The sequence below is a fragment of the Gouania willdenowi genome, chromosome 3 (genome assembly GCF_900634775.1).
Source record: "Gouania willdenowi chromosome 3, fGouWil2.1, whole genome shotgun sequence".
In the NCBI taxonomy this organism is placed as follows: domain Eukaryota; kingdom Metazoa; phylum Chordata; class Actinopteri; order Blenniiformes; family Gobiesocidae; genus Gouania; species Gouania willdenowi.
The window spans coordinates 29,898,791-29,923,571 of record NC_041046.1 but is presented as its reverse complement, the minus strand read 5'-3'; the positions used below and the strand labels follow the sequence as shown (position 1 = coordinate 29,923,571).

The following is a 24,781-nucleotide window of genomic DNA, read 5'->3' as shown; positions in this document are numbered from 1 at the left end:
TTCATTTTGTATGATTTTATATGCGATTGTATAAACATAAACATAGATGGACATCAATGAAAATCAGTTACATATAGTTTAAAATACATCTACGCCTCTTTTAGCAGGTGAGAGTAAAATGCTTTTAAGAGGTTAAAATCTTTCATGTTTACATCAGTCAAAGGTCAACATACAGTGTTAAGTCATATGAGCTAAAATATAAACAAATAAAAGACATTTAGAAATCAAGCTGAATTAACGTATCAATCCATTCATATCTGAGGCAGACAACATCAGTGGTCTTAAATGAGCATCTACGAATCCTACCAGGACATGACACGTTATCATACTACACAGAGTGAAGTGTAGAGTGACAGGGTAGTGGTAAAGGATTGAGTACAAGTGCGGTGACCGAGTATCTGAACATCCAGCTTCTGAGATGGGGGAGTGGGGGTGGGGGGGATCAGAGTGAGGATCCAGACATAGTGGCTGTCAGAGCAGCTTCTTTCATCGTCTCTGAGAGTGCTTTAATGTAGAAGCTTTACAGTGTGAATGCATTTCACAGATGTGACAGGGTTTAAAGTCCACAAATTCAAGACCAGGTGGAAATGGTTGGACATGACTGAGTTGATGAGAAGACATGAGCAAATAGGCATCTGGTCACCAAAGAGATAGCTAGTTCTGATGGTATGTGTGGTTTTCTGCTGCAGATTGACTGGTCAGAGATGGACAGGAAACTACCGACTCCTCCCCATAAATGGCTGCCTTAAGAGTTCTTGGTCACCATCTTCATTGTGATGGTCTTCACCTCTGAGTATTCCTTTAGGCCAATTTCTCCCCTGTAGAGGAAACAGAACTCATGCTGATCATTTTTGTTTCAAAAAGCAGCATAGAAATACAGCAGAAATAATATGGAGAGAGCTTTAATAACACTTACAGATTTGAGAGATTTTTGGAACAGAAAGTGCGTATTTTGAAGTTTTAACTTGTGTATTTTCAGACAGATGAAGTGATACTCACAATTCACGGCCGTTGCCAGACATTTTATATCCTCCAAATGGACACTGCGAGCTCATAGCGTTGTAGCAGTTTATCCTGAAAAATACACACATTATACAGTATATATATATATATATATATATATATATATATATATATATATATAAATATCATAGCCACAACCTACACACACACACACAGACACATCACTAACTTATTTTTGACTTTATGGTTTCCCCCAAATCTGAAAAGATTCATTTATAAACAAACTTTCATCATCACGATAATTTTGAGACCATCTGAAGGCTAACCTGGTACTGTTACTCATACAGCTGGAAATATGTTTGTAGTGGGGCACTGCACGTTTTGGGCATTGGATTTTCATTTCAGAAGAGTATATTAAAAACCCCCAAAAAAAGAAGAAAGAGTGGTTATTTGATTTTCATTTTGAAAATTAAAAGATGAAGATTGAAATTCAAGCCAATTGTCTTTATTGAAGTGGAAAAGGGATAAACAAAACTTCAAAAATTGGATGATTTTCATTCTCTGTTTCTTAAAAAAACAGAAAAAAAATGTTAGAAGAGGGAGATAAAATTTTTTTTTAAAAAAACGGCAGTTTTTCATATGGCGTAACCGGAAGTTGCTGAATTCAAAATAAGAGCGCGTATGACGACAATGCTGTGTTTCTGGCATAAGCAACAAAATATGACTTGCACTTGTGGTTTCCCTAGCTCAGGCTAAAATGTCTTTGGAACATTACTCTCTATAACAGTAGTAATATGGATCAGGGATGTCCTGATTGGATAAATCAATCTTCACCAAATTTCACAGATGATCCTCTCTATATCAGCTTGTACACTGGCCTGGTTTGACTGAGACAAACCAAACAATGAGGAAATCAGATGTTGTACAGAGTGCATGTTTACTGGGGCACTCCTACACAAACACATTTTAAAAGCATTTCACTTTTTCACCTGCGTGTCTAGCAAACTACAAAAGTGCGAACATAAGCGTCGATCAAAACAGCATAAGAATGACAGAGAGGGAGAGTGAACCTAAACTCAAACGTTCAGGCCAACACCAACATCTGATCACATGAAATTGCAGCAAAAATACTCAAAACAAAAGCTTTGCGACCTTAAACCTTCTTTTTCTCCCTCCTGTATTTAGTCTTCTGTGGAAAGAGTTTGGACACCCCTAGACCTGAACCCACAACCTTCTCTCTAACAGGCAGCACTGCTAAAGCCCCATAAAAGAAAGAATATTCAGAAGAGATTCAGAATTTTTGCGGAAGGCAATGGTCGACTTTATAATAGAGGAAACCTTTTTAGCTGAGGGCGTATGTTAGGTATACTTTTCCCCACAAACATCTGTTTGTGATTATGAAAAGAAACAAAACAATTCAGAACAAATTCAATGGGTCATTTTTTATGACCATTTCATTTTCAGAAATTATACAATTAGAGTGTCGGTTTACTTTTACAATTCACGGTGAAGGAAGGCTGCGCTGGTACATTACATCTGATATTTGTACATCTCAAATGTCTTTGTCCTGATTAAATAAAAGCGAAAAGGGGGAAGGAAAGCATTTCCTTGTGGTTTGTGTAATGATAGTGAAGTGGCACACAGCCAATTTACAGTTCCTGGATGGCAAAGACTGAAGGGGTTGATAATTCCCAGATGAGAAATATTTCTGATTACGGCTCAGAAAATAGGGAGGAACTCACCAGACGGTGCCAGCCTGCATGGCTGTGGAGACGGTTATGGCTTTGTTGATGTCATTGGTGAACACTGCAGCTGCCAAACCATAGTCTGAGTTGTTGGCTCTCTCTATCACTTCCTCAATAGTTTTGAACTTCATGATCTGCTGCACTGGTCCAAAAATCTGGGAAGAAGTGAGAAGAAAAAAATTGATTGCTAAATTGAAAACGCATGGTGGAAAACAAGCAGATACATCCATGCAAACACCACGTTTTAAGAACTAAACTGTGTTTTCTTTACAATTATCGTCAGATGTAGCATATTTGGTTACTGTTAATAATTTAAAGTAAAATAGAAGGAAAATATAAGACAATGAGTTATTCCCATTTGTTAGAAAAATTGGGTGTGTGGTGACGTGAGTAAAATGCTTTAAACCAATCACAGGCCTAATCTGTTTGAATCAATAAGAAATTAATAGAATTTGTCAATTTTGTTGTTTGCATTTCACACTCGTGTTCCCCTAACCCAGACATGGGCAACTTCTCAGAGCGGGGGCCATAAAAATGTGATGGTCTGATCCGAGGGCCACATTATCAACATTCATGTCAGCATTTAAAATAAAGATCAATGTGATCATTAACACAGGAAAGAACAAATGGTTTTGTCATTGTAGTCCTTTTGTGTGGGTTTCTTGATGTTTTTTTGAGTTTTTAGACATTTTGTGTGTTTTGAATTATTTTTTCTGTTTTCTTGCCAATATGGTGAATTTTTTATACCTTTTCACAAGTTCTTTTGAGTCATTATGTGTGTTTTTGTTATATTTTTTGTGTTATTGTTGTTTTTTTGTGTATTTTTCTGTCATTTTGTGCAATTTTGTTTACATTTTGTGCATTTTGTTGACATTTTCTGGAGTTTTGCGTGTTATGTTGGGCTTCATATAACTTCCAAACTCATACAATTTAGTTTTTGGGGCCACACAAAATTAGGCCGAGGGCCGCATATGGCCCTCGGGCCGTCAGTTGCCTATGTCTGCCCTAAACTCTTGGACAGGGAGTGAAGTTAAACGTGCTAAATGTATTGAGACAATAAACACCTACACCTATGACAGCTGATCAGTAAGACAACACAACAGCATTATGACTGTGGTGTAATCTATTTCAGTGACTCTGCAGGATGGTAGCAAGTGCATTATGGATGTCTATGTGCACGATCATTGAGCATTACATGTTCTGCAAAGGCATGTATTGCTTTTTCTCACTTTTCCTATTGTCAGTCAAGGTAAATGCAATAACCTGACAGCAGCTTTTATTAAGTCAGTACACACAATATATTTAGCAATGTCAAAATAAGCATGCTAGACAGTTTTGTACCTCCTCTCTGGCGATGCGCATGTCATCTGTCACATTTGAGAAAACTGTGGGCTCAACGTAGAATCCTTTCAAGCCCAGAGCTTTGCCACCACACTCCAGTTTGGCTCCTTCACTGATGCCACTCTGGACAAACTCCAACACGCGATTCTGCTGCTCTCGGCTGATCTGTGATGGTAATGGTAAAGTGTCATGTGGATACCCAGGGAAAAAGAGGGATACAGTCGAGTTTCAAAAATAAGGTACAGTACATCATGTGGAAAAGACATGAAAATAAGTCCACTCACTTGAGGACCCTGTTCGGTTGTTGGGTCAAAAGGGCTGCCCACTATTTTCCTTTTGGCTCGTTCTACACTCCTTTTAACAAACTCGTCATATATGGGCTCCTCCACATAAATACGAGAGCCTGCTGTGCAGCACTGGCCTGCATTGAAAAACACGCCCTGGTGGGCCTGCTCTACAGCCAGATCCACTGGAAAAACAATTCATCAAATTGTTAACAAATAAAAACATGTGTTGCTCATTTCTGCATAAACATTGTTTCATCAGCCTAAACCTGAAAAGTAGACCTCATTTTATGAATAACACAACTAATTTCTAGTTTACAGTTATTCACAGTTTGGTAAAAAGAAAAACTTTCCTGTCTGGAAAAGGTGTGTTACTTCTCTCACTGGAGTTATCCTGTGCAATTCTGATACCTGACACCTGAGAGACAGAGTCCTGCTGCTGTGCATGAAGGGTTAACGGATCCCTGAGATTTATGGGTCTCGGCTGAAGCACCCGACCGAGTCAGTGTCCATTCACTTGATTTACAGGTGTCACTGAACTCTTTTAGAGGCTGTTGGAAGCATTTGAAAACACCCCCCCCCCCCCCCCCGCCCTAGTTTGGTCTGACACTTAAAATTCATATAGGAAACCCGTCCAGAAGTTTACGCAACATCGCCAGGCCTCTGAACGTTTATCAGATTTTGACTGTTTCAATCTGCAAACTCAAGGACTGACTTGACAACTGTTAAAATGACGATTCCCAAAATAAAACAATCAAGAGATAAAAGACAGTGAATGAAACAAGAGTTCAAAACTTACAATCGGAATCTGCAAATATGATGTTGGGGCTCTTTCCTCCCAACTCTAGTGTCACTCTCTTCAGGTTAGTCTTCCCAGCTGTCTCTTGGATTACTTTGCCAACCTTTCAGAGGAAACAGATTATTGGTTTACTCTTGGAAGAAGAGGCACACAGCCAAATCTCTAAATCAGCTGGAACCATTACGGTCCCAGAGGGACTGGTTTGGTCCAAACATGGAATTCACAGGTAGGCCAGCTGAAACAAGAGTTCTACAAACACGCAGAATGAATATCATTTACTGGGTTTTGGAGACACTGACAGGAAAACAATGTGTTATTTCAGCCGGGTGCAGCATCTGATACGTTGCAAAAGACAGGAAGAGGCAACCACAAGTATTGGGCTGGTGTCTGATGTTCCCAAAACACGCTGGGATGGGATGTTTGAGATAACACTGATTCAGTGTGACCATATGGTGAGAACATGAGATCTAGTTAGGACACTCCCTGTTTTCCTAATATTTCATTTCCTCTGAAAAAAAATGATTGAATCACCAAAGCTCTGCAAAAAACAACAAACAAAAAACAAAACAACAATGCTTTCTTCTTAAGGAGCAGCCTGATGTGTAGCATGATAACTCTGACAGTCAGCGACAGGTTAGTGTATGTTCTCCCCGAGTTTAAAAAACTTTATGATGAAAAAAAAAAATTATAGAATAATATGATGTTGCGTGAGCCGATAAATACAAGGCAAGTTAATTTGCCGTCACAGAGCCGCTGTACTACAAAGCAGGTTATCAACACATTCACTTAAGCAAGGTGATTTCAACCTGAATGCGTGCACGCTCACATAAAAGCTGGTGGGCATTGCAGCTTCTGACCAATCACAAGCACAGAGAGCAAGTTATGTCATAATTGAGGAATATTTTTTAAAATCTACAATTTGGACAAAAACAACACAGTTGCTTCAGCAAAAGCAGGAAGGAAGGAATGCTGACAGATAATTGAGGACTGTTAATGCTTGAATTTGTGAGATTATACAATATTAATTCATTAGAGAATAAACCGACACTCTGGCAATTTCAATTTATTACAGCACAAATGTATCTATATTCACATATCCGCCTCAATTTGGGGGCAGTCTGTTGCTCTGATGCTGCTTTTATACAGCTCAGCCTCAATGACAAGGTGGACAATATTTGTATTTTATACAGCCTGTATTATCTTACAGGACTGAGGCTTTCAGTGTTGCCAACAGTGTGAATTTATGAATGAATGAATGAATGAATAAATGAATGTCTGAGGCTCTGTCAGCTGTCAAATGTCACGCAGTCTATCAGATTAAAATCTATATCTTTCCTATTGGTTAATCACCATAGTCATTTACCATGGTAAGAAGTTAACCAGCGGCGTATGACAGCCGTATAACAGATACACTTTGAGAATCAGTTCAAGACGAGTGAGTTTTTAAGATGGATGAGTGATAAGAATATACCGGTACCTTGTTTTTAGCCTTTGTTTTTTCTTGTGAAAAAAATGCATCAATGAGATAGTCCGGCCTGAAGAATCCCACACCTCCCTCACAATCCCCCAAACAAGAGCTTATCTTCCTATTCCTCATAAAGTCTGTTTTATTTTCCACAAAAACAGGCAAGATAATGTGGAAAAAAATCCCCTCCAGTGTCCAAAGGAGAGAACACCCCCCCACCTCTGGCATGGAAAAGGGCTCCTCATCTCTCAGTATCTCTGTCCCGTGTCTAATTCAGCCCGGATAGCAAAATGTAATAAAATAGACTGAGGAGTTTTGATAGGTTTATGGAGCAGGATCAGCTGCTGTGCTGTTGCTAGTACTAAAGTTGTCATAAAACAACAATCTGGGTTGGCTTTAGTTTTACTGATGCTGTCTTTGATCTGAAACACAGAGTGTCTGGATAAGGGAGGCAAGCATGCGTTTATTCCGGGGTGAAAAAAAAAAAAAAAAAAAAAACAGCCCAGGCGATGAGACTCTTCTCTGTGCAGCAGTCACAGACACTTATGAGTCATGGGGAGGAGCTGTGCACCTGTAACTACTCCCCCCCCCATTAGGAGATGCTTTGCTCTTTGTATCCACTCATTGCTTTTACTGTTCACTGACTCACTGTCTGGGCATCACTAGTCCACGACAAGCTCTCTCAGTAATTGTCCCCAGCTCTTATTAAACAACAGGACAAACAGTACATTTAAATGATTTGTAAACAAAACCATTTGATCAGGATGACATGATAAAAACATTGAGTGTGTTTGTGTTGGAGAATGGGAGCAGTGTATTTGTGTGCGTATGAGGGAGCGTGTGTGGGCACAATACATTATAAAGTGGTTTTACTGTTACTCAGAGAAATCACAAACAGATGTTGTTGCTTTTGTCCCCGGAGAAGTATTTCTTTGCAGCTGAAAGATATTATAAATACTATCGAGGCTATCAGCCATAAAAATATGACCACTGACTGATTAATTATCAACCATTATGTGAAAGGGGGAGTGGGGATGGGGGGGTATCCACATAGGCGGTGAGGGAATTTTTTCTTCCACAAACAATCGGCCTGTTTTAGAAGTAGCACAAAGTGACAAGTGTAAGAAATTTGGAGAATTTGAAAAGGATCAACTCTCTGTCGTGTTTCTCTCTCTACATTTTACAGTGTCAACTTCTCTTTTTCAGTAATAGATGGTTGGGTATGGAAAAAGAAGCAGTGCCTCACTACTTACAGGAATAGACGGGTCTGTTGCTGATGCCAATTTCAGCACACATCCAGAAATCTAGTGTACCTAATGCTTTCATTTTCTTTGTGGGTCTTTTGCCAAGCTGTAATACAACTGTGGCTTACAGGTTTATTTTGTACACACAGCAATAGATTGTGTCAACAGATTAAAAAAGTCCATATTTATTGCAGTGTGTTCGATGTGCAGATTTTTAACAATGATCATGAGATTAAGCCATTAATGCAATGAATGTGAGTCTCAGAGGACATCATAGTGTCAGCAGCAGACATTAATGTTAACAATTATAAAACCCAGCTCCCCTTTGACTGTGCAGTCAAAGTACAAATGACCTTATCACATTTCAGGAAGGTTCTCCTTCAGGCAGCAAAGGCATTGAAGTGCGAAATCGAGAGTGACACCAGACACCCACACTGACTAGATATGACAGCTGTCCAGCTGTTCCCCGCGAGTCCTTGGATCATGCATTTGTATTTCATTTAATTGTATTATCTAGAAGTAAATAATGGAATTTTGTAAGGTGAGACGTTCCCTCTGGTATTACACCACCTTAATTCATTTCTTTGTCATTTGCAGTGTTGTCAAATCCAAAAAGATGACCTAATTTTTAGGTCACCATTATGTGAGTAAAAGGAACAATGCCAAGCATGACAACCTGTGCACATAGAGAAGCATCGTGGTTCTTGCTTTGTGCCGTATTTTGCACCATCAAGTTAGGGCCTTTTGCAACAGCCAGTTAAGAGACTGGTTACCAGTCCAGGCGTGCCTTGGGCCCTGTGTAAGCTAAGATAGGCCACAGTCCTTAGCTTACCAATTCCAGATCTGCTACTATACCTCAACAAAGCCAACATACCACAACACTCATCAACACCTCACATGGCATGTTTTTTAGCCTCTCATTAAGCACCATTCGGCACTGCACAAGTACTAAAAGTTTATTTTGCGTGAATCAGATGAAAGGCATTCTGGAGCTGCATTAATACAGCAGGAACAGCTGAAGGGAATCAACAACAAGGGGGATGTTAGCAAAAAAATTGTGTTTATGTACCACTAACAGCACATGTGTATAAGATAAAATTAGAGTCCTCTCTTAAGTCGTAATGACAGGGTACGTAGCTTATACAAAAGCCCATTTGTTTGTCCTTTAAACTTTAATACCAAACACACAACAGACGCACAATACTTTTTCTTGTCATTTGAGGACATTATGACATCTTTTTTTTTTACTTTCTGATAGTAATATTATTAGCAAAATCTGCCATTTTTGAACGTGTGCTGTAAATAATGTTTTTTTTCTTTCTTTCTTTTTTTTTTTTAAATATACCATATTTGCAACAGAGCAAGTTTACAAAAGAGATCTTCTCAAACACAAGGCTTCTTATTGGTGTCATCCAGGGGCAGAAAGGGTAGTTTCAAGTATTTTCCAGTGTTCTTGTCTTTATCTAGTTCTCTCTCTGACACACTGATCGATCTGTGTTTAATCAATCAATCAATGTTCATTTATAAAAAGTGCTTTTCATACAAAGAAATGCAGCTTAAAGTGCTTTAACATAGTTTAAAATAAACCCATCTCATACAAACCCCGCCTACCACACACAGACACACTAGTTAAAATAAGGACAATGGCACATGGCTGGGTACAGAGGATCTACGTATGGAGACATCACAAGGAGTCGTTTGCACAAGGTGCAGACCACAGACCGTGGGCACAAGTCGCTGAGACAGAACCCCCAGTCCAGCAAAATAGCAAAAGTCATTCACCAAAACTGAGGGCCACGAGACAGCACCACTGCAGCCATGGCCCATCACAGCATTTGAATTTTATCGTTTTTAAGAGCGATGTAGAAGGTGGACGACTCAGTGTCATAACTTAATCAATTATATATTGTAATGTTGCTTCTTGATTTTCTGTCCATGACAGAACAATACAGTTTCATAGTTTAAAAATACTTTCAGTTAGCAACGTCCTATTGAATTGCAGTATCATTATTCCAACACAATATGATGGAGGGAGTGGACAATCAAGAGGAAATGATTAAAAGCACACCTAGCAATATAAAAGGCAGATATCATGGACATATTTGGGATTTTACGAAGAGAACAGGAGAACCCGTGGTTTCACTTCTTGATGAAGACGATAAAGCCATGGTTTGAGCTCCCATCATGTAGTCACTTCACAGAAAAGGTAAAACCTGCCCTCTGTAATGAATCCAAAGCCCAGATCAGAGCTTTAATGAGCCAAGCTAGTCGCTTTGCCATTACATGTTAAAAACTGCAGGATTTTGGGGCACGTACTGTGACCGAGAGCCACTTAGGCTGATCTAACGGAGTGACTGACTGTTTCAAATGCACTGCTTTGTTGAAGGATTTAAGTTTTCTTTTGTGAGGATGAACATTTTTACAAAAATAATATCAGTAGCAGCAAGGCTAGGCCTGTAGTGTTTATTTTGTGTTAAATGACTTTAATGTATCAAGAAGTACATGACAATTTATGAGCCACTGAGAAGTTTGATGCAATTTCAGTATTTATGTTTGTTTCCTGCTGCATTCATACTTAAGTTTGACAGTTAGGTCACATTCAGTGTTTTTCATTCAGCAGAGGTCAAACGCTAGAAGTAGCAACTCGACTGAGTTCATTTCACACGGATACAGGGAGGGTAGACCTATACAATTTATTCATTTATATTTACAGTGGGTACTATAGTTTCAAAATTCTAATGCTTAAAATAGAAACATGACTTCATGTATTGCTCAATATCCTGATGAGTATTTCTCAGGGTATTAACTGACGTTGGCATTGACATTTTATATCTATAAGCCTGCCAAACGCTGTTTTTATGTTTTACACATTTTGTGTCACTCGTGGTCTGTGACATAAATGAGCGTAAGACCACCGGAGAGTGAGAAAATTACCTCAGTGGATCCTGTAAAGGCAACTTTATCGATGCCCTTGTGCGCAGCCATCGCAGCGCCTGCTGTTGGCCCAAATCCTGGCAAAATATTGACGACTCCCGGCGGAAACCCAGCCTGTCAAAACAATATGAGAGGAAACAAGCTTCAACATAGAGGACAGTGGAGCCAAGGAAAACCACAAGCAGTGTGGGGGAATCCGGACCCAACCCAGCTTCCCTACGAGCAGGGTATGTGTAAACAAAAGAGGCAGCAGATAATACATATCCTAAAAGAAACGAGACCAGAGAGGACATACTGCCTCTCTAAACTAAGAGCAGGGTTCATTTTAACAGGCCGTCTTTCAAATGTGTCACAAATTACTGATTACTACTTCAATCCTGTTACTACTTTTTGAAAATGTCTTTTTTTAAGTGTTTATCATTTCAAACTGTTTCTTAATGATCAGCGCCAGATCTTGTCTCATGACATTTTGCAACATCACCTTAAACACTGTCGTATCACATCAGAATATATGGCTCATATCTACCATACACACAAAAAAATACCAACAAAATATTGATTAAGGCTTTTCCAACCAAGGGGAATTTCTTTGCACTTTGTGGATGTTTTTTAGTTGGGCAAAGTTGGAGAAAAGCCCAATGAAGGACATAGAATGGTCCTACACAGCTTCCCATAGTAAGTCGTCTCCAATGTTCATTATCGCAGTTGGATTTGAAAATTTGAATTTCAGTGACAAACATTGCATTATATGTATATTTTTAAATCTGCTGCACTAAGTAGCACATGCCGCAGGTAACTTTTCATCACAGTTACTTTTGCTTTTGTATGAATTTCTAAGCAAACTGTATTAGCGTTGGTATATCACCATGTTTTGCTCCCATATCTTCTTAGTGCTGTGTGTAGCTCTCCCATGCACAGATCATTCATTGGAATCAATGGTGAGGGCCAACGTTAAAACTCATTGATGAATATTCATTTTAGAGACACAATAAAACTGTGAGCTGCAGCCATTGCACATCGGTGCCTGGTGCAGACTGTGATGGTTATGACAGGTAGATCAAACTTCTGTGTCATGTACTGCAGAGGTTTTGAAACTTTCGTCATTATGATAAAAGTAACATTTTGTAGCTTCTAAGAAGGTGCAGCAGGGAAAACAAAAGATAAGACGAGGTTGAAGCAGTGAGCTGGAGATGTCCTTTAGGGAGGGCAGGCACAATATATACAATATATACTTCTAAGAGACACTATCTCAATGAAGAGAAGGCCTGTGTGCTTCAGAGATTTAGGACATTTACTTTTGAAGTTTGGTCATTTGTAACATCTCTTTGAATTCCAGTGAAACAGACCAGCAGTGTAATATCCTGTTAATGAAATGTTAACCTAGAGTCAATAAGTGATCCCTATTGAGTTAAAGGAAGCAGCAAGACTGAAATCTAATAATAAAATGTGATCTGACAGAAGCCACATGAAACACTACTGTGAAAAGCAGTTTTACAAATACAAGTTTCACTGAAACATCTCTGTGTGTTTTTGTTTCTGTCACATGAGCACCAGCCTGTCCAAACTCATAGGGAATGAAATGAAGACCGGCAGCAATTGTGATAAATCTAAGCACGAAGATCCGACCGCCCATTGTTTGCAGGTTAATGGAGTAATGGAGATTTCAGCAGATTCGGCTGTTTCACCTCTTTGATGAGAGCTGCGATGTAGAGACAGGTGAGGGGCGTCTGCTCGGCAGGCTTCAGAACGATAGTGTTTCCACATGCCAGAGCTGGACCCAGCTTCCACGCTGTCATCATCAGAGGGAAGTTCCACTGTTCATCACACACACACACACACACACACACACACACACGCACACACACACACACACACACACACACACACACACGCACACACACACACACACACACACACACACACACACACACACACACACACACACACAGGAAACAGACATCGTACATCTGAATCGCTGGGTGGTCAGAAGTCAAGTTCAATAACTCAGTAAGTGACTAACTCTCATTTTCACTCTGTCTAAACATAGTCAAGTGAGAAAATGTACTCGGCACTGGTTCAGTATTTTCTCTCTCCACAGCTTTCTGGGAAAGAAGGAAAATTGCAACACATGTGCAAAAGACCCATATCGCTGTGCAGCACACAGCACAGCCTGTGTTATTCCTGCTCTGCACAGGAGCCCATGGGGCTCAACACGGAACCACACGCTTTCTCCACTCTTGCACAATCAACAGCCTTTTCTTCCTTGATCTTTTCCATCCATTCTCATCATTCTTCTTTCCTCAAACTTCACATCTTAAGTCTCTAAGATCAACTTTTCTTCTTCTCACTCACATCTCGATCCCCATCGCTCACACACTCTGACATAGTGATTTCTGGGTATTGCTGGCAAAGCCTCACCCAAATAAACAATAACTGATTCAGATTTACTGAACTCGCTGATAGTTTTTAAACAACAAGGTCACTAAAGCATGTCCAAAGTATTTATTTCTATATAATCCATTCTCTCGAGATTTCTCATCACATACATATATTTGTGTGTATTGCTCATGATACCAGCAGGAAAGGGATTTACTCACTGGGATAATTTGTCCACACACCCCAATTGGCTCGTATCTGGTGAACGTCAAAAACTGACCATCTGTGGAAAAACAGATACAAGCATAGACACACACAGACAGAGACCGAGTGGGAAAGTGAGTTATACATTTCTATGTCAAACATTTGTTAAACAAAGTGGAAAATAGTATCCCGCTCAACAAAGACTGTCACCACCCGACACCCCCGGTGTTGTTGACTCAACATGTTAATTTGTAAATGAATCCACACGCAACATTCCAGCTTCCTTAACCCCGGTGAGAGATTACATTTCGTTTTTTGCGAGGCCTCTTCAGCAGCAAAGGCATGTGCACAGCAATGGGTGTTATGCTGGAAAGCCTTGTTCATTCCTCAAGCATTACTTGAGAAAAAAGGAGGTGCTGGCTGAAGGCGTGTCATGCTTGTTCATTCTCTACCAAAACAATTCATATTGTGAAATATATGTGTATGAGTTTGTTACGACAGTGGTCAGCTGATGATTGCCTCATGTTGCCTTTGGACTGGAATGGTTCATGGTAGATGAGAAGCTAAACATTTGAGAATGGGAAACAGTAAAAGTCTGACCACAGACAATGAATCAGATGAAAGGTTCCCATGTGTCAGCCTCTTTGTGAGAGTGGACGTTGGATCTGTTTGCAGACTGCACCTGTAAACTTATCAGACGTGATGTTTTCAAGTGTCTGCATGACTTGCTTGAAAGAATGAGGCCTTCAAAAGACTTAGATTTCAATTTGGAAAGGTCCACGTACTGTAAATGATATCAGAATGTAGCCAAGGGTGCCCTATGTAATGACACCCCCATTCATTTCACATAGTCTGGGACACAAATTTAACACCAGAATCTCATCTTAACACACTAGACAGGTGGATACTGGGAGACACTGGTGGGTGCATGAGGTGCACAGTGTCCTCGTGAGAGATCAGCTACAATTACTTACATCACACTGGTGACACATTGTTTTTTGTTTGTTTTTTTTTAAATATATTTGTTATTTTTTGGGGGTGTTTATATGGGGAAATCTTGCAGCAAATCTCAAGTAAATAGTTTAACTTGGGTGGTTTGGCAGCAGTGCACAAATGGGGCTTTGAGTAGGACAATAGAGCTGTATCCAGAAGTTTCCCATGCATTTTTCTACTCTTGTCTTGATTAGGCACACTTTCATTTGTGTCTTCTCTTCTTTCATAGTGTGCTAAAGGAAAACACTGTCTTTTACAATAAAATGTATTGTATACTCTACTGTAAAACATCTTATTGTGAAAAGTTGTGCAAGGTAGCGTGTCCTTCTTTCTTGGCGGGATGGTTTGCAGAGGTGAAAGTAACGGATTACAAGTGCTCATGTTACCATAACTGAGTAACTTTTATGGGGTTTTTTTGAGTATATTTGTAAATCAATATCTTTACTTGTACTTAAGTACATTTTAAAATAAGTAAAGTAAGTCGTTACATTTCTACACCCAACCATTACTGAGTACATTTTTTTGTTTTGTTTTGTTTGAAAATGATCAACGGACATTGTAAAACTACAAAAAATGAAACAGACAACAATCAAATGCATCACATCATAGCCGACCAACCAGATTAAATGTTGTGCCCCACGCCAAAACAGCATTGAATGCCAGCTCTTTTATCAGTTTTAGAGTTCATAAATGTAGCTTTACTTAGAGCCTGATAATTTATTTTATTTTTAATTGAATTCACTGGTATTAAGAATTTTTACATTTTGACAAACCCTGAATTTTATACAGATGCCTTTGTGGAAAATACATTCAGTTCCAATTGTGTAAGATTTAGTCTTTTACTTTTTAAGTTTATACATGAGATGTTTACTGTATGCAAGGGAAATGTGGCAAGATTTATGATCAACAATAAACATGGGGGGTAAAAGTAACTCGCAACTTTTACTTTGAATACTATTTAATTGAACTACTTTTTACTTCTACTTGGGTATTTTATGTAGGACTTCTGCAAAATCCAACCCTCAAATAACATTTTACAAAAGGTTCTGAACACAATGTCCCACATCAATAAAACCAAAACTGTCTTTATCTTTAAGCTAACAGGTCCCTGCCTATCTTATCTGTTGGGGGAAATAATAAATTGTGTTTGATCATTGATCCATCGATTGGAAAACCTCATAAATTATGAAAAAAAAAAAAAAAAAACATACATACCCATTGGAATGGTGCTGCCATGGATCTTGTCTGCATATCCTGCAAAATATCTCAGTGTCTTTATGGTTCCTTGGAGGTCCACAAACAGGGTGGGCAGAAAAGGTTTCCCACTGTTCAGTGACTCGATTGTCTGAGCAGACACAAAAGAGACGCTTCAGAAAAATGTGATATAATAACCCCGTGATCCTCACATAATTCTCTACCTGTCCATCACTTGCAAACATCTGTGGGTGAAATGTGACACTAAGATAACACTCAAATTATCCTTTTCATTAAATGTCTAACTTTCCATTCATACTACATTCAGTGAATAGAAACAAAATCATTCAATAATTTATATCTTAAAATCATATTTATTTATCTCAGACACTAATATTATAATGCCAGGAAAATGAACTCGGATTAATCATTTATATTATATTATAATATTCCTTTTTTGTTATGACACAAACATCACTCATAGGTACACTAGAGATGAGTTTTCATGGCGGATGCTTATCACTCTTCTAAAACCTGCACATTACAAAGCATTGCCTGTGACCTGACTGAATAATTGGGTTGTACATGCTTGAACTGGACACCGACTTACAGCCAGATAAACACTGTCCCTTTCCACCAAGTCTGCCAGTTTGGACAGCAGCCGGCCCCTCTCTGATGCATCCATCGTTCTCCATACAGAGCCCAAAGAAAAGGCGAGGCGAGCTGCTTGCACTGCTTTATCAACATCAGCCTAAAAAACATACACATTTTAGTTAGTGCTGGAAGATTGGATGTTTAAAATAAATTCTATCTAATATGTATACAGTTCAATTTACCCCAACCAACATCAATGTAAAACTCTATAGGGCACTATAGCCATGAGTATTTTGACTGCAAATTCCTGGGTTGCTTGGTGGGTCAGAGGTTAACGATGGTGCCCTTAGTTTAGGGCACTGAGGTTCAAATCCCATTCCCAAAAATATAAATTCAATGAATGTGTGCAGGTGGTGGTTTCATTTAGGGTTAATCTGAATTTCTAAATTGGACGTAAAAGCCATTGTGACAATAGATTAGCGTCCTGTTGGTTGTGAAAAGCTTTCCAGGACTTGAGAGTTGAATGGACATCTGGCAAAATCTAGTTTTTTTAAAAAATTTTATTATGGTTATTTATTTCTTTTCACTTCATTATATAGTTGGACTATGTTTATGTATCTTAATACTACATCTTAGCCATTGTTTGTGTCATTTTGTCAGTTGTGTTGCTTTTTTCTTCCCAGCACTTTGATCAACTCCAGTTGTTTTAAATGTGCACTTTAAAGAGTTATCCAAAAGTGGTACTACGTGTTTAAGTAAGTATCAAAATATTGAAAGACTTGTTTCCTTTGTTGGTTAACTTAAATCTCTTTTAAATCATGGTCATGTACCTTGTCTGCTTCCTGGACCTCAATGATCTGCTCTCCAGTAGCTGGATTGTAGGTGGGGAAGACCTTCCCACTGACGGAGTCCTGCCACTCATTGTTGATGAAAATCTGAAATAGAAGTTGACAAATTGAGCAAAATACAAGGACGTCTGAGTAAATTTCAACGATTGAAAACAAAAATGGTTTAATAATTTACTTGACATAATATGACTGCAGTAGTTCTGCATAATGTAAGATCTTTTGCTTTGTTACGTGGTTTCGTTCAGGCCGAATGCTTATTTACTGTGAAAAGATAACACGTCCCAGACAGTAGGCCCAGCATGTCCAGGCTCTCGTGTAAGGGATATGGGAGAATCTCTGGAAATCTGGTCACAGATTCCTGCCTGTCTAGCATTGCTCTCTGGGGAGTGCTCCACCATCCAGACAAAAGGGGTGTTTTTAGGTGTGGGGGTGCAGATAAATCCCTATTAGACACCAGACTCCAACCCACCTCCCCACCTTCGTGCACAGAGACACACGTTTCACAACATCACTGCTCGTTTACGAGATCATAAAACACGTGCTGCGCTTGGTTTCTGTGATGCGTTAAAGCAAGTCGTCCGTTAAACAACTGCCTGGGACTCCAAACAGATATATTCAACACGTATGAAGACCAAAAGAAAAATAAATGTTTACACAGTCACCAAACTGGAAAGTCATGCGCTGGATGAAACATGGAGCTTAAAAGGAGGTGTGATTTGAAGTTGTAAATACATTTTATGAATGTGGAGTCAGCAGAGAATAAAATTCTTTCTTCTCGCTGGCATGTTTGGATCCATTAGGCGGACTTCTCACACACTGTTTTTATTGGCTGTCAGTGCGTCTGATAGATAGAGTGCAAAGAGAACATCTGTTGGCACAAATATCTTTGTGTATACATATGCTCTTATACTTCTTCTACTTTGGGGGACAGTAAATGCTTTGACAGCAAAAAAAAAAAAAAAAAATTGAGGTTTTGGTGTCCCACTTCCACTTGTCTCAACCCTCCATCATCTTCACCTCCATTAACACTGGGTTTTAAATACTGTTTAATTGGTTGTAAACTGTTAACTGCGTTTACATTGGGGCTGGTATAAAATGCTGGTATAGAGTTGCTGGCAGCACATCACTGCTCCTTCGCCCCTCCATTCCCATGACTCATTGGCTCAATATGTTTATATATGATTGACTCACATGCAGATGTTGAAGGTGTTTAGTGTCTGCATGTACCACTCCAAAGAGTAAAGCCTCACTCCTCTGCACTGGTCACTCCTAAAATTCTCCCACCCCCACACAGAGCTTGAGACAGGCCCGAGTGGCTTCTCTCCCTCCCAGGCTCAGTGTTTCTGAGGCGCCTTCCATCAGAGGCCACCTTTAATCTGCTGCTCATTAAGAGCACTTCATAAAATTGTCAGTAACGATAAGGAGCAGAGGGCCAGCTACAAAAACAAAAAGTCCCATAGAGCACTGAATTAGTTTTTAAATTTATAGGGGCCACTGAAGTAGGGCGCCCTAAATCAGAGGAGCCCCCTGACAGCCTCAACAGTCCGAGCAAGAATGCAGACCGTGGGTAGCTTCATGCATGGCGTAACCCCTCTCACAAGATGCTGCTAAAGGAGAAGGGATGAAGCACGAGAACAGTCGAGCAGGCCCCACCTAAATCACAGCCAGAAAAGGACAACTGTCAGCCGCCGCTTGGCTCGAGCCTCTCGCTGGGCTCGGACTGGTGTTAGACTTTTGTCTGGTTCCATTGAAAGACTTGATTAAGATGACAGGCTGCTGTTGTAAATCAACTCTCAAGGTTTTCTTAAAATTGCTTTTAGGATCATTAGGAGGAGGAGCGGAGAACACAGGGATGAAAAAGTGCAAGAGTGCACATTTTGGAATGACAGATAATGTTTTCTTTCCCGTTCCCAGCGGGGTCGTTACTATCACTTCACATGATGTTTTCATGTTTATGAAAGTCGGCCACTTAGTTCTTTGAGTTACTGCGTAGAGGGGGAGGGAATTTTCACAGGGTCCTGTTTTCTTCAATTACATTCATGTTCCACATGTTTAAAACATGTCTATCTCCATTGAAAGACCTGAGACTTTTAAAACGCAGATAGGAGAGTTTACTAAATGGATCGAACAAACATTGTAAATTACAATAAGTTGTTGTGTGCAATACGTAACAAGAGAGCCTGATGAGGATGTGAGCAAAGCAATAAGGCAGCTGCAAGCGTTTAGAAACTGTCGAATTATTTAAAAATTTAAAATGTGGCAACAAACACGGTACAGGTTTTGCTGATTAAAAACTGTGAAAGAAAAATCAAACCCGTCCTAAAATATCCGCAATTTATGCAACATTTAAAAATAGACTCAAAATTATCCTGATTTTTAAATCTAAAGTTGTATATATTTTTTTTTGTCATGGGAAGCACAAAATGCTGAAATAATGCAGGCAGGAAAACATTTGCTCGGCTCTTTGCTTTTTCACACCACTCTTAACGGCCAAGACACAAACGTAAGGCTATTCAGTCCTCATCTTATTTTTTAAAGCAGGGGGAGGGGTGTAGGTCTTTTTTTTTGGAGGTCGTGAATGCATGTGTGCCGTTTACATGTGTGTGTGTGTTTATACACAACAAGCCAAGATTCCTCAGCCAGGCTAATCCTACGGGCACCTGCAACTCCAGGCTGCTCAGGAAGTCTCACATCCTCCCCTATCAGAGGACCTCCATTTCCTCTCTGTTTCTGGATGGGTTTCAGAAGTCTTATAATTACTACTGTTACAAGTAAGCACAGAGCATGTGAAAGTGGAGACCAGCTGGTGTTTTTCTCCCTGACTTCTTTTTGCACGTCTGACAACCTGGTTCATGTTTTTCAATCCCGTACACAAGCACAATGCCACCCTGAGCCGCCGAGGTTCGCTGAGGGCAACCCTGCTGGTGTCACGTGATGCAGGCACGCTGTACAGCAGCTTCAGTTTTTTATTACGACATACATCTAAATATTTATCGGCAGGTTTTTTTCATTACATCATGGACAGCTGTTTAATAAAATAAAGCCAATTTATTTAAAACAGTTTTACTCGAAAAAAGGATAAGAAACCATTCCGAGCAACTTTTGGAACAAGAACAACATTTTAAAAATATTGCCACGAAATGTAGTCATCCCAGTATTTTTATGAAAGCTCAAAAATTAAAAATTAGAAGAAGAAGAAGAAGAGGAAGAAGAAGAAGAAGCAAATTCCATAGTGAGCAAACTGTTAAATTACTGTTTTGTCAAATTATCAAAACACATTAACAGTAAATCTGTCCTAAACTACAACTCCTAAAATTAAGGATCTTTACAAAGTTAATTAACACTGAAATCAAACACAAAATAAAATACCACAGGGAAAATGTCACACTTCTTCACAGACGACTTAACATCGAGAAAGGTCCTGCCGTCTCTTGCTCGTCTCTCTTTCTCGCAGGAGAAAGAGCCTTTTCCATTAGATTTATGAAGCCAAGTGTTTTTTTCATAATGACACTGTGAGGATTTACATGCTCCGTGTCAAAAGGCTGCAGACTGAAGCTATGCCAAGCTAACGGGCTAACCCTTGCTGTCACAATTCTTCTTTAAAGTGTGATTAAGAGACGGGGAACATGATGTTGACATGTCTGCGAGGATGATAATTTACACTTACTGCACAAGTGGGCATTTCACACCAACAGGCCAGTTAATGGCACGGCGCACTCGCCCTGTCACAATCAAAGAGATGTGTTTGTGAGAGTATGTGGCCATGTGTGTGTGTGAATCAGAGGGTTGTGTAAGCAGGGGCACAGGCGGGATAGAGAGGGGTTCTCGCAGTACTCGTCATGATAAATCATTTAGTTGCATAGTATCCACGAACTTTGGTTCTGTTTGATGTTGGGCACACTAAGACAGTGGTTTTGAAGTGAAAAACTCCAGAACCGCAGGTCAGGCTCTGGCAAAGCAAGGGCCACTAACCCACACAGTGAGGCAGGGTCATAATTTACACCCCGGTGGACAGCACCTAGCATCAGGGAGCCCCAAGCCTCCATCTGTACTATCTCAATCAGTGACAGATTGATGGAGCCTCTTATTCATCCGCACTGAGTGGATGACTCTGCACAGGCCGCTCCACAAACACACAGGTCTTCAGCAGATGGGGTTCCTATGGCGAAAGTGCCTTAAAGCCACAATGAGTAAAGTAACAGAGAAAATGTATAACTGTTGATCAGATTAAAGGACCTGTAACTCAGACAGTTAACAAGACCACTGAATGTACTGTATATTCACTAAAGTCTGCTTCCTTTTAGAGCTTTCTGTTGCACAGCTTTTAATGTCTCCATGAAATCAAATCTCAGCATTTAAATCTTTATTGTTCCAAAAAAAAAAAAAAAAAAGTTTATAAAACCGACAGCTACAATTTAGAACAGCACAACATCCTTGATTTTACTGCACACGCAGTTTATATACTCCTCCTTTACAATCAAAGCTCCATAAACAGTGATTTTATTTCCATTCTTGTTAAATTTGTCCCGGTGAGGTTCTGGTTTAACAGCTCATCGTCAATAAACAGTGTGAAAAAACAACAAAAACCAGATGTATCACCTACCAAAAGGAGCGGGAACACTCATCCGTTTGCCCACAAGTCAAGCCTGTCCTTTCTACTACTGCTGGAAGCAAAGATGTGTTTTATGATATTAGTACTGGTAATAATGAAAAAGATGCTTTTGAATTTATGGTTTCCTTTGTGGCCCAGTCAACTTTTAAGGCGGTTTGGGTGTTGTATTCCAGCTGTTAAAGGATTCTATTGGGAGAGATGCGGGGGAAGGAGATGAGGAGAGAGAGAAACAATCCTCTTTGCAACCTTTGCTACATAAAAAAGTATGTTCACCACCAATAGAAACTCATAACAGAGGTCACATGTTTTATAGTTGCACAAAACTGTGGACGATATCTTAACTGATACAAACACACAATTATCAACGGTTCATGACTGGGTGAAAGGGACAAGGAGCAAATGTTGATTGATTGTAACAACCACCTTTTTTTTTTTTTTTTTTAAATATATAACTACCCTGTTATAGAAGCACAAGTCAAGGTACTGTACCGCTCATATCTGTGTGTCCTCAGGGTCATGGTGAAGTAACCTTTGCTTTGGTTTATAAAGGTCTGTCTTAAAGAGCAAAAAAAAATGTTTGAGTCATTATGTTAAGTATATTAATGCAGATCGTATATCTTAACAAAAGAACGATGTTAGTGAACAGGGCTGTTTCAAGGCAGTCACCAGGGTGGAGAACAGGAACAGGGTGTGAGGAGAGCCCAGGGGTGCCCATAAATCAGACCCTCCATGCCCCCCGTGTCCACCAAACCAACAGGGCCTGGATGATCCAAATTCCTAGGGGTTAATTCACCAAGTCGCTCCCTAAATTTCCTTCAGCACACCATCCTTTCTATCCTCTTTGACTGAAACACAACAAAGCATTTGCAGCATGCAACTTCCTCCTCATCAAGCTGCAGCAGCAGCAGGAGTGTGCCCTTTGCTCTTAAATCACCAAAGTATTTGCTAACGCGGAGCAATTATTGCTGCAAATGAACTACCAACGCATTATCATCATTCTGCCTCCTGTGCCCTTTAATCTCACAATCATAAAAACACTTGCACGTGTAAAAGCTAGAGGAGTATTCACAACACTCGCCGTACCAAAATACTTCCTAAATAACTTAAAGGGATCATTAGGAAACCAAAAAAAAAAAAAAGGTTTTTATGGAACTAAACCTCAAGCTAACTTTGTGTGTGTTTTGACGCAAATCACTGCCTGCAATTAAAAAAAAAAACCTTGTTACAATCAGGCAGGACATTTTTTAAATGTGAGCAACATGAAACCATCGTTAGACACAACATTCACTGTATAAATAATTAAAGTAATAATAATAAAAATTATTTCAAAGATAAATATTCACAGATTATTTTTTACTATCATTATAAAATTGATAACTGTTAAATAATTGAAAATAACAATGCTCTTTTTTTTAAAGCATATATTTCCTATGATGTCGCTGCATCTATTTTATTTTCACAGATTTTAGTGTAAACACAAAACTAGGAAATGATCATTTTAATATTTAAGTCTCATTATTGCTTTTTTCATTAACAAATCCAGTATTGGTTTTAGGATCACAAGCAGGTAATTTATTCTAGCAGAACTAATGTGAACTCGTTACTGCTGTGTTGGAATGGAAGTTATTTTTTTATGATTAGATAATTTCACAAGTAATCCATTATGTAACATGTTTGGGCGAAGAAGATAATTCATACAGCACAATTAACTTTCTTTTAATAGGCTATAGACACATTTTTGAAGATATTGTATCAGACTTTCCAACTTGGCCGTGGTTTGCTGTGGGGCTTTATTCCAGGTACCATGTGCAATAACAGTAATATAAAAATATTTTTGTGATATTAAAAGCGTATGACATGACTGCAGGGCTGTAAAAATGTAAGTAGAGCTGGCTCTTATCAGGCTATTACTCACTCTTTACTAGGATTTACACAACAAGCAGCATTTGTTATCACGCTTGTAATTAACATATGCAATGTCTGAGTGGCCTTTTTACAGTTTCTAACATACTCAACAAAGAGATCCGATGCTGATTTCAGAGATTGTTGGTTAGGCTCACTAGAGGCGTCTTTTGCAGAATTAAAATTAAAATTAAAAATAAAGCAGCGCTCAGCAGTCAGTCCTTGGTGCGCTCTGACGCGCAGAAGTTCATCTCCGCGCTCTCATCATGCTCAAAGTCTAAACTCACCTCTCTCCTCACACTTTCATACGTTTTAGCCTGCGATCATTGTCTGAGAGCTGGAAACTTGGTGAAGGTGCATGTGTGTGTGTGTGTGTGTTTGTGTGTGAGAGTGAGTGTGTGTGCGACAGACCTTGGTGTACTTGATCTCCGGGTTGGGCACCGGTGCGGGCATCAGCTGGAGGGATGCCATGAGAGCAGCAGGGTCGCTCTTCACCTCGCCAGGCATCTCGATCTTACTGGAAGTCATCCCTATGTGTGTGTGTGTGTGTGTTGTGTGTGTGTGTGCGTGTATGTATGTGTGTGTGTGTGGATGGGGGGGGTCCGTGGTCGATTTCCCTGCGTCTGTGGGGTTTTTCCAGCAGATTTGTGATTGGGATTTCAGGCTCCTTCCTGGGTTTATAGCCAGGTGTCCGACACTGCTGCTTCTCATTGGGTAAAGAGAAGGGCCGTCCTTTTGAAAATGAAATACAAGCATTTACATAAACGAGAGGAGGGCCAGGGCCAGGGCCACCCCATCCACATCCACATCACACTGCTCATTCACCAGCTTTCACTCGCTCATTGTTACACAAACACACACACACACACACACACACACACACACACACACACACACACACACACACACACACGCTTACACTGAGTTGTTGGACTTTTTCCCAGACATATTTCCACCTTCTGACTGATACAAAACTCCTGATTCGACATTTTATAATTGATCCACCACGTTTGCAACAGGCTTCATTTAAAAGGAATTAAAAAAAATACAAAAATCTTGGATAAAGCAATGTGATTGGAAGATGAGTTAATTGACAACTGTGTGTGTGTGTGTGTGTGTGTGTGTGTGTGTGTGTGTGTGTGTGTGTGTGTGTGTGCGTGTGCGTGCGTGTGCGTGCGTGCGTGCGCGTGTGTGTAGGCTAACGATCAAAGATGTAAATAAATAAAAAATGATTTAGGCTGCTCATTATTCTGTGCACCATGTTTAAAAAATGGTTATGACTT

At 39.7% G+C, this 24,781-nt stretch overlaps 1 protein-coding gene across 1 annotated transcript; it reads right to left on the bottom strand.

The window, feature by feature from the left end:
• Window positions 1-24,240, bottom strand: aldh1a2 (aldehyde dehydrogenase 1 family, member A2). The gene is made up of 13 exons (XM_028434607.1): window positions 23,910-24,240; window positions 16,967-17,071; window positions 16,153-16,293; window positions 15,564-15,693; window positions 13,373-13,434; window positions 12,461-12,589; window positions 10,776-10,889; window positions 5,133-5,235; window positions 4,334-4,518; window positions 4,050-4,214; window positions 2,706-2,863; window positions 1,000-1,074; window positions 1-818 (listed from the first exon to the last, which is right to left on the bottom strand). Exons 1-13 carry the CDS (start codon window positions 24,207-24,209, stop codon window positions 746-748), a joined length of 1,740 nt encoding a protein of 579 aa, XP_028290408.1. The 5' UTR covers window positions 24,210-24,240; the 3' UTR covers window positions 1-745.
• Window positions 24,241-24,781: the final 541 nt, after the last annotated feature.